Source organism: Rutidosis leptorrhynchoides, chromosome 1 (genome assembly GCF_046630445.1).
Source record: "Rutidosis leptorrhynchoides isolate AG116_Rl617_1_P2 chromosome 1, CSIRO_AGI_Rlap_v1, whole genome shotgun sequence".
In the NCBI taxonomy this organism is placed as follows: domain Eukaryota; kingdom Viridiplantae; phylum Streptophyta; class Magnoliopsida; order Asterales; family Asteraceae; genus Rutidosis; species Rutidosis leptorrhynchoides.
Genome location: NC_092333.1, coordinates 645,943,105 through 645,954,753, shown reverse-complemented (window position 1 = coordinate 645,954,753; position 11,649 = coordinate 645,943,105). Strand labels below are relative to the sequence as shown.

Below are 11,649 nucleotides of genomic sequence, written 5' to 3'. Positions count from 1 at the left end.
GCTAAAAAAAGGTTGGCTTTTGCCTATTAAAATAATTTGATAAGGCATCTTTGATTTACCAGTTTGGGTCAGGCCGTTGGGTATTATTTACTTTGAATTTTTGCTCGAATTTTTACTCTCTGGGTTCTTTTAGTTTCGATGGATTTTTTTTGCTTTCAGCATATTTTCGTTTTTTAACAAATAAATAAATGAAAAAAGTAAAATTAAACTACACTGTATTCAAACAGTAACAACATTAAAAAAAAAAAACAAATTAACAAGAACACTTGAGAAAGCCACTTGGACATCAAGTCGCCAAAAAAGGATCCACTCAGCATTATACCTTTCACGGCGGCGTTACACCTCTTCCGTTACCAAAATTGTCGCCGACAACAAACTGAGCCGCCATGTCACTCATGCAACCATTTCTCCACCAATCTTCCTCCATCTCCGTCGGTTTCATTCAATCGCCTCCTTCCGTCAAATTCACCGTTTCATGTCGCTGCGTCGCATCGCCGGTGACTGTCGTTAACGGAAATGCAGACAGTAAATCGACGGAGAGAAGTGAAATTAGAATAGGTTTACCGAGTAAAGGTCGTATGGCTTCTGATACACTCGATCTATTCAAAGTATATGTTATATATTTCTTTCAATCGATAGTTTAAATTTGTTTATAAATAAATTTTACATTTAATTTGATTATTGTTCTCTTACTTTGAATTTATGAAGGACTGTCAATTATCTGTGCGGCATCCGAATCCACGCCAATACGTTGCAGACATCCCTCAGGTTATTATCTTAATTAATCTCTTATTAATTTATTATTATACATACATATCTTAGTTAATTGTTGCGTTTAAGTTTAGGTTTAATAGAACAATGAATGTGTTATATTTTGGAGCTATGTTTTAACAAGTTTAGAGTAAAGAAATTAAATGTTATATTTGTTGTATAAACACTGTGTAAATGACGTTATATCCTGTTGTGAAATTAATAATCTGATTTATATACATTTATTCAAAAAAATTTGAATTATATACTACTGAAATTGACTTATTGTTGATATGTAATTGCAGCTGGCAAATTTAGAAGTCTGGTTTCAGCGTCCAAAAGACATTGTACGAAAACTGGTTTCAGGAGATTTAGACCTTGGTATTGTTGGTCTTGACACTGTTAGCGAATATGGACAGGTAACAAAATGTAACGAAAAATATGTTGTATATTCCTCGAATGAAGAATTACTCTTTTTACTATTTGGCTTATCCTAATATTCTGTTTTTGTTTGTTTTTGACTTAGTTTATGTGGAACTATGTGGTGCATTCATGTTGACACCTTAGTTAATTGAGTAATAAAATTATAGTTTAAAGTGACATTACCCTTTGATCATTGTTTAAATTTGTAATGTTATAACAGTTACGAACATGTGCTGCTTTTTCTCTCCCTTATAAGTATTAAGTAGCATAACTTGCATAGCAGTTACTTTTTTAGAGTAGTCGTAAGTTTAACGTCAAAACTACTAATTATGCTACTGATCTTCTAAGATAATCTTATTTAAAAGAACAATATCATATATCTGAGATTGCACATTGAGAGGATTCAACATGCAAAAGTACTAAACTGAATGAACATGCCTTGCTTCACATTTGGCTGTGAAGTTACTTCTAACTGTGACTTTTGCTACCAGCATATTACGATATGTTTTCTCTGTTTCGTAAGGTGTGTTTTGTTGATTTGTTCAGCAGAAAAACTTTATGAAGGATTTCACAGCCAACCTATTAATGTACATAATCAACTCGATGCTTTATGCCTTTATGCATAGCTTAGGCACTTTTACTCTCTTTGTCTTCACCTTTGATTTTGCCTACGTATCCCAAACTCCTTGTTAGGCAATTATTTAGGTAGCTGTTTTAGGCATACAAATCATCCACGAAAACTTTGGTATGTGCTGCAGCAGTGATGAGTGAGAGCATGGGTATGTGCTATCTTGGGATAACATGCTTATGGCGGAGCTCAGTTTTACTACTACTTTCACATATCTTTGGATAATTATGGATGATTTGGTTTGCATTCTTGTTTGATATATCATTAGGGTTTTTTTTTTTTTTTTTTTAATTGGATAGCATACAGTAGAACATTATATTTGTGTTCTTGTTTGATATATCATTAGGGTTTTTTTTATTGGATAGCATACAGTTGAACATTATATTTGTGAATTGTTTCTGTAGGGAAATGAAGATCTGATCCTTGTCCACGATGCTCTTGCATACGGAGATTGTCGTTTATCTCTTGCAGTAAGTCAATCTCATCCACAATTCTTAATTAGCTGACTTATAATAGTAACTTATATTTTCATTGTCTGAACTATACGTGTGACATTCTTGCCTCGTTCTTTAGATTCCAAAATATGGAATATTCGAGAACATCAATTCAGTCAAGGAGTTAGCACAAATGCGTCAGTGGACTGCTGAGAGGCCCCTAAGAGTTGCTACTGGTTTCACATATGTAATCATTTAAATTCTTTTGTAACACTGTTTTAATCTTCTTTTCTAGGATTATTTATCAAACCATAGGTTGAATCTGGTGTTTGCATTGTTTTTTAATATGCAGCTGGGTCCTAAATTCCTAAAAGAAAATGGTCTTCATCATGTTGCGTTTTCCACTGCTGATGGAGCACTGGAAGCAGCTCCTGCAGTGAGTCGTCCTTTGTTGAACACTTGAGTTCTGTCACATATTACTTTCATTTAACTACTTTATATGCATATATTTTTATTAAAAATGATATTTTATGATTCGTCTCCATATTGTAAAAGATGATTAGGTCTACATACATCCTTTGATGAGGCTCTTAGATTGTTTGAGTACTATTCACAAAACTAGATTTCTTTTTGCTTACATGGAGAGCTATTAATGTGAAAATGTCATTGCAAGTTTTCTTATATGATTTGAACTATCAACTTTCTCAAATTATACCATTCTAATGTGGACGTGATTTTACATGTTTTGTTAGATGGGTATAGCTGACGCTATTGTAGATCTTGTTAGTAGCGGGACCACGTTGAAAGAAAACAATCTTAAAGAAATTGAAGGCGGAGTACTACTACAGAGCCAGGTGAAGTTTTTAGTCCGACTTGAAAGTTTTTTTTTTTTTTTTTCAGATTGTAAATTTGTTAGTTTATCTTTCTAAGTATGAGTATTTTCAGGCTGTCATGGTCGCCAGCAAGAAGTCGTTAGTTGAACGGAAAGGTTTGTTGGACATCACACATGAAATTTTAGAAAGATTCGAGGCACATTTGAGGGCTCTGGATCAATTTACAGTAAGTTTATATGTATTTATTGACCCATTTAACTTGAAACATTTTTAATCCGTTACCCTAGCTGATCAACCCGCCCATATTGCCACCTCTATTTACGTATATTAAATTAAATATAATTCATTCAGGTAGTTGCTAACATGAGAGGAAACAGTGCAGAGGAAGTAGCTGAGCGGATTTTGAGTCAACCATCATTATCTGGGCTTCAGGTAATATTCATATTGTTAAGGTTTATTTAGCTAATAAACATACATCCAATGTACTGTATTTTTAATGTGTAGGGACCCACTATAAGTCCAGTTTTTCGCAAAGTTGATGGATTGACTACACCTGATTATTATGCGATAGTCATTTGTGTCCCCAAAAAGCAGCTTTACAAATCAGTTCAGCAGCTGAGAGCGGTAAGGAATTCTAAACTCGAACTTGATGTGTGATACAATAGATACATAAGTATATTTATTATTAACATTAATCTTGCGCATATCCACGCATGCGGATTTCGCACAATCAATTGCGCTAACATGCATCATACAAGGTGAATCAATGCACATTCAATGCGCAATCGTTGACCAAATCTATTTTTGCGCGCGTAGCCAACATGCGGTGTGCGGATTGTCCGCGCATCTCCTAAAGTCGGTTAACAGATCCCGTCTAAATCCGGCTAAGATTCTTTCCATAAATATAGCCGATATTATTGGGAGTTAGTTATAGAATGGATTAACACGATCTTGGATGATTCGGTTTGCCTATAAATACAAACCCTAGGCATTCGTAAACCACACACAACATTTTGTAGCTACAACTCTGTCGGATTCACTAAGGACTGAGTATACGTAACCATCATCGTTCAACTTCAAGGTTACCAGGTCAGTCCGATTCGACGGTAACCTACGACCTTTATGGCGCCATCGATCAACAAACGTTATCGATGGTGGACTTAACCATTTAACCATCCCGTCGATATCATCATATCGATCTGGGTTATTCACGGAACCCGACCGGAGAGTTAAATTCTGAGATCCTTAAAATCTACTTTATTCGTGAATCATGGATATAATTCTTTATGGAAAATCTATGCATGATCTAACATATTAGTACATCAACGACCAAAAAGGACCTTGTGAAAAAAGGAGATATTTTCTATATCAGGTGATTTTATTTTAACCTTATATGCCTAATAATAATAATTATCCACAACTTATTTTATTTATCAAAAACATATTCTTCACATATCGTAATTAAAGAGATTGCTGTAACTTCAAATCGGAATAATTGGATAGTTAATTTTCTAATGCAAGTCCAAATGCCCCTAGATAGTTTCCAATTTGCGTATAAAATAGCTTTGAAATTCTGTAAATAAAAACTAGAAAAATGTATCCTCGGATCTCAAAGCAACCTGGCAGTCGAGTTGACTTTGACTTATGTTTCTGTGTTGAATTCTATATTTGTCTACAGGCCTGACTTCGTATGAACTTTATGCGGTTTTTTCAGGCATTAAACATGTCTTGTATTGTCATTTATAATTATAATTTCGCAGATCGGAGGTAGCGGAGTTTTGGTGTCTCCTTTGACGTACATTTTTGATGAGGAAACTCCAAGATGGCGCGAGCTTCTTTCTAAACTCGGGTTATGATTAAATAAAACATTATTATACTCGTGAGAGCCACCCGTGCCATTTTTGTTTTCAAGTTATCCTTAGTACCTTCATCGATTGAGTGTTTAGTTTTAGCTTCTGTAAGGAGAGGTTTCTATTCATGTTGTATCTCAAAAACCTAATGTATGCAGTAATGCAGTTTATGTACAAGTGCAGTCAGTGATGGAAGACCTCAAAGGAGTAATTGTTTGATTTGATGATAAAAATAAAACTGTTTACAAAGAAATATAATTATGTTGCAACCGGTTTCTTGGTAATATTCTAATTTGCCATATTCGTGATTAAATCCCATGATACAATGTATTCTTGAATTAAACGCTTATTTGGTGTGAGTTTGTGAAGAGTTTAACAGAGTTAGAGAACAAGTTTTTCTAGTGCTGATTTGGTACTAATTAATCGGCGATGTAAACTGGGGTATGAGGGAGTCCCTTTTGAGGGAAAGGGAAAGATGTCGTTTTGATGAAGCAGACGAAAGAAATCAGGGTGTCCTTTAGTATACAAGGGAAATGATTTTACGAAAAGGTAAAAATGATTCTTCTAACATAATATTGTAAAGTATGAGATTTGATGATGGCTTTTAAGCAAAGGTGTCTCCTCTTTCAAACTAGCTTTTAAAAGTGAGTTATATACTTGGGTCTCCTCTTTCAAACTAGCTTTTGGAAGTGAGCTTCATACTTGGGTTTATGGTTTGACCGAGCTCACTAAAAGCTAGCTTGAAGGAGGAAGGGACACAACCACCACTCCATAGCCACCACTTCAAGTGTCGTGTACCGAAAAGTGGGGCTAGCTCTGATACCAATTGTCATGGTCTTCTGTGGACGGACAAGAGAAGACTCGGAGGTGAGCTTAGACTAGTCATAAGCTCAAGTGTAGAATTCACTCTCAAAAGTTAACTTGAAGGAGTGGAGACCTTGACTTATAAGCCATAACTAAATCCCATATCTCGGCGATGTGGGATTATAACACTAGCATCTCAAGAGACAAACTCATTTTTGTTTTCTTTTTCATGCAAAAGGAGAACATCATTAACCTGCATTCCGTATTTTAGGGCACTCCTCGTTCTTGTTGCAGAGGCGTCTTTGAGCATGGGTAAAATGAACATTGAAATGTCCTGTTCATATCGATTATAAACGTTTCATATTAATTGATTTCGTTGCGAGGTTTTGACCTCTATATGAGACGTTTTTCAAAGACTGCATTCGATTTTTAAAACAAACCATAACCTTTATTTTATCGATAAAGGTTTAAAAACATTCCAAAGATTATCAAATAATGATAATCTAAAATATAGCGTTTTCACACGACCATTACATAATGGTTTACAATAATATTACACAACAACTTAAGTCTTCGAATGCAATTTTTAAACAATATTATACAAGCATGCAGACTCCAATCCTGTCTTTATTTAGCATGCAACAGCGGAAGCTCTTAATAATCACCTGAGAATAAAATGACCTTAACAGTCGAAAGTTTGATGATAAAGAGTAGAGTATTGAAAAAGCTCAGAAGATGAGAAAATTTGGTACTGAAAAACGGTTAAACAAACCATGAAGGAGGCTGTGGACAAACCACAAAGACGAAATCTACCTTCAAATAATCGAAATGATTCAGCGTCTGCTGAAATCGTTAGCGAACACCTTACTCCTTATTCTAAACCTTCACAGACAATTTTTTTGCATCATCCTTTGATTCCAGATATTTTAAAAATTCTAAAACATCATCGAATCTTTCATTATAAATATCCTTGATATTTCTGAAGATATTTTCGTAACTATTATTATCCGAAATTATTTATCTCTTCGCGCTATCTGTGTTACATCATAAAAGAAACTATTTTAGTTTCTAAATTCTGAAAATTTCGAAAAATGGATGTTTTTGAAGTAGTGTTGGGAACTGAAGCATGAGTTAGTATAATATAATGACACTTGATCAACGTGATTATATTACAGTAAGTCATGCTGAGTTTCTGATGGAACGTGATAAAGGTTCACAGATCACACCCTCATCATGAACCATGTTACATAACTCTTTCATTCTATTTAACCTCTAAACATATCAAGAAAAAAATTTTCTTGATGATTCGGTCTTTTCCGGATATTCTGGTAATTTGACAAATCAAGATCGTGCCATTACAATTTCTTTCTTAGACCATTAGTTATGTTCATCCAAAACTTCATACCTACGAATTCTGGACAATTACTTACCGTACTTAAGGTCGAGAAGAGAAGACAAAAACATGAAGCTTCGAAATATAAGGAGGAGTATAAATCACAGTAAATTGGAGAGAGCATTAACTGTGGATGATAATGAATATAGAAGACAGCAGCAGGGACTCCGAAAAATAAGGAAATATATAAACCCCAATAACGACCCAGAAATTACAAACCGTGTATATCAATGCGTATAGCAATATAAAGACACGGGAGAATGAAAAATACTATAACCCCAAGGTAATAGTAGAAGAAAATAACCTCCTCTGGTGGCAGATGAAAAAGAAGAATGAAGGATACGATAGCCAAGAAAATATCAAGAATCAGAACTGGATTAAGCATTTTCACAATCTATTAAGAAGTATGAAATAAGGAAGAAGATTATAGGAGTGGTGAAAATAAATGAAACGGAAGAGGTTAATTTATAGCAAAATAACAGACAGAGCAATCGAGGCAGGTGACCACATCTAATTAAAGAAGATAATATCCTTAATTCCCGAAGAATCAAATCTTATTTAGATTATGAAGATTTTCTATTCCTTAAATTCCGGAAATCAATCGTTACTACGTCAAAAGATAAGACGAATCTCCATTTCACTCTTTTACGATAACTTCTCTCATACGCTTCGAGTAATCGGATTGTTTTATCCATATTATTCAACGGTGATAAAATTCTATTTATCAACTCATATTTGAAATGTCCCGTTCTTATTGATTAAAAACGTTCCATATTAATTGATTTCGTTGCGAGGTTTTGACCTCTATATGAGACGTTTTTCAAAGACTGCATTCATTTTTAAAACAAACCATAACCTTTATTTCATAGATAAAGGTTTTAAAAAGCTTTACGTAGATTATCAAATAATGATAATCTAAAATATCCTGTTTACACACGACCATTACATAATGGTTTACAATACAAATATGTTACAACAAAATAAGTTTCTTGAATGCAGTTTTTACACAATATCATACAAGCATGGACTCCAAATCTCGTCCTTATTTAAGTATGCGACAGCGGAAGCTCTTAATAATCACCTGAGAATAAACATGCTTAAAACGTCAACAAAAATGTTGGTGAGTTATAGGTTTAACCTATATATATCAAATCATAATAATAGACCACAAGATTTCATATTTCAATACATATCCCATACATAGAGATAAAAATCATTCATATGGTGAACACCTGGTAACCGACATTAACAAGATGCATATATAAGAATATCCCCATCATTCCGGGACACCCTTCGGATATGATATAAATTTCGAAGTACTAAAGCATCCGGTACTTTGGATGGGGTTTGTTAGGCCCAATAGATCTATCTTTAGGATTCGCGTCAATTAGGGTGTTTGTTCCCTAATTCTTAGATTACCAGACTTAATAAAAAAGGGCATATTCGATTTCGATAATTCAACCATAGAATGTAGTTTCACGTACTTGTGTCTATTTTGTAAATCATTTATAAAACCTGCATGTATTCTCATCCCAAAAATATTAGATTTTAAAAGTGGGACTATAACTCACTTTCACAGATTTTTACTTCGTCGGGAAGTAAGACTTGGCCACTGGTCGATTCACGAACCTATAATAAATATGTACATATATATCAAAGTATGTTCAAAATATATTTACAACACTTTTAATACATTTTGATGCTTTAAGTTTATTAAGTCAGCTGTCCTCGTTAGTAACCTACAACTAGTTGTCCACAGTTAGATGTACAGAAATAAATCGATAAATATTATCTTGAATCAATCCACGACCCAGTGTATACATATCTCAGTATTGATCACAACTCAAACTATATATATTTTGGAATCAACCTCAACCCTGTATAGCTAACTCCAACATTCACATATAGAGTGTCTATGGTTGTTCCGAAATATATATAGATGTGTCGACATGATAGGTCGAAACATTGTATACGTGTCTATGGTATCTCAAGATTACATAATATATAATACAAGTTGATTAAGTTATGGTTGGAATAGATTTGTTACCAATTTTCACGTAGCTAAAATGAGAAAAATTATCCAATCTTGTTTTATCCATAACTTCTTCATTTTAAATCCGTTTTGAGTGAATCAAATTGCTATGATTTCATGTTGAACTCTATTTTACTAATCTAAACATAAAAAGTATAGGTTTATAGTCAGAAAAATAAGTTACAAGTCATTTTTGTAAAGGTAGTCATTTCAGTCGAAAGAACGACGTCTAGATGACCATTTTAGAAAACATACTTCCACTTTGAGTTTAACCATAATTTTTGGATATAGTTTCATGTTCATAATAAAAATCATTTTCTCAGTATAACAACTTTTAAATCAAAGTTTATCATAGTTTTTAATTAACTAACCCAAAACAGCCCGCGGTGTTACTACGACGGCGTAAATTTGGTTTTACGGTGTTTTTCGTGTTTCCAGGTTTTAAATCATTAAGTTAGCATATCATATAGATATATAACATGTGTTTAGTTGATTTTAAAAGTCAAGTTAGAAGGATTAACTTTTGTTTGCGAACAAGTTTAGAATTAACTAAACTATGTTCTAGTGATTACAAGTTTAAACCTTCGAATAAGATAACTTTATATGTATGAATTGAATGATGTTATAAACATCATTACTACCTTAAGTTCCTTGGATAAACCTACTGGAAAAGAGAAAAATGGATCTAGCTTCAACGGATCCTTGGATGGCTCGAAGTTCTTGAAGCAGAATCATGACACGAAAACAAGTTCAAGTAAGATCATCACTTGAAATAAGATTGTTATAGTTATAGAAATTGAACCAAAGTTTGAATATGATTATTACCTTGTATTAGAATGATAACCTACTGTAAGAAACAAAGATTTCTTGAGGTTGGATGATCACCTTACAAGATTGGAAGTGAGCTAGCAAACTTGAAAGTATTCTTGATTTTATGTAACTAGAACTTGTAGAATATATGAAGAACACTTAGAACTTGAAGATAGAACTTGAGAAAGATCAATTAGATGAAAAAAATTGAAGAATGAAAGTGTTTGTAGGTGTTTTTAGTCGTTGGTGTATGGATTAGATATAAAGGACATGTAATTTTGTTTTCATGTAAATAAGTCATGAATGATTACTCATATTTTTGTAATTTTATGAGATATTTCATGCTAGTTGCCAAATGATGGTTCTCACATGTGTTAGGTGACTCACATGGGCTGCTAAGAGCTGATAATTGGAGTGTATATACCAATAGTACATACATCTAAAAGCTGTGTATTGTACGAGTACGAATACGGGTGCATACGAGTAGAATTGTTGATGAAACTGAACGAGGATGTAATTGTAAGCATTTTTGTTAAGTAGAAGTATTTTGATAAGTGTATTGAAGTCTTTCAAAAGTGTATAAATACATATTAAAACACTACATGTATATACATTTTAACTGAGTCGTTAAGTCATCGTTAGTCGTTACATGTAAGTGTTGTTTTGAAACCTTTAGGTTAACGATCTTGTTAAATGTTGTTAACCCAATGTTTATAATATCAAATGAGATTTTAAATTATTATATTATCATGATATTATCATGTATGAATATCTCTTAATATGATATATATACATTAAATGTCTTTACAACGATAATCGTTACATATATGTCTCGTTTAAAAATCATTAAGTTAGTAGTCTTGTTTTTACATATGTAGTTCATTGTTAATATACTTAATAATATGTTTACTTATCATAGTATCATGTTAACTATATATATATCCATATATATGTCATCATATAGTTTTTACAAGTTTTAACGTTCGTGAATCACCGGCCAACTTGGGTGGTCAATTGTCTATATGAAACATATTTCAATTAATCAAGTCTTAACAAGTTTGATTGCTTAACATGTTGGAAACATTTAATCATGTAAATATCAATCTCAATTAATATATATAAACATGGAAAAGTTCGGGTCACTACAGTACCTACCCGTTAAATAAATTTCGTCCCGAAATTTTAAGCTGTTGAAGGTGTTGACGAATCTTCTGGAAATAGATGCGGGTATTTCTTCTTCATCTGATCTTCACGCTCCCAGGTGAACTCTGGTCCTCATTCCATCGAACCTTAACAATTGGTATCTTGTTTTGCTTAAGTTTTTAACCTCACGATCCATTATTTCGACGGGTTCTTCGATGAATTGAAGTTTTTCGTTGATTTGGATTTCATCTAACGGAATAGTGAGATCTTCTTTAGCAAAACATTTCTTCAAATTCGAGACGTAGAAAGTGTTATGTACAGCCGCGAGTTGTTGAGGTAACTCAAGTCGGTAAGCTACTGGTCCGACACGATCAATAATCTTGAATGGTCCAATATACCTTGGATTTAATTTCCCTCGTTTACCAAATCGAACAACGCCTTTCCAAGGTGCAAATTTAAGCATGACCAACTCTCCAATTTCAAATTCTATATCTTTTCTTTTAATGTCAGCGTAGCTCTTTTGTCGACTTTGGGCGGTTTTCAACTGTT

The 11,649-nt window shown here is 33.3% G+C and overlaps 1 protein-coding gene across 1 annotated transcript; it reads left to right on the top strand.

Moving 5' to 3' along the window:
• The first annotated feature begins 301 nt into the window (after positions 1–301).
• Positions 302–5,071, top strand: LOC139885743 (ATP phosphoribosyltransferase 2, chloroplastic-like). The gene is made up of 11 exons (XM_071869498.1): positions 302–608; positions 709–768; positions 1,056–1,169; positions 2,206–2,271; positions 2,375–2,482; positions 2,588–2,671; positions 2,988–3,089; positions 3,181–3,294; positions 3,420–3,500; positions 3,573–3,692; positions 4,829–5,071. The coding sequence occupies exons 1-11, from the start codon at positions 387–389 to the stop codon at positions 4,922–4,924; spliced, it is 1,167 nt and encodes a 388-aa protein (XP_071725599.1). The 5' UTR covers positions 302–386; the 3' UTR covers positions 4,925–5,071.
• The last annotated feature ends 6,578 nt before the right edge of the window (positions 5,072–11,649 follow it).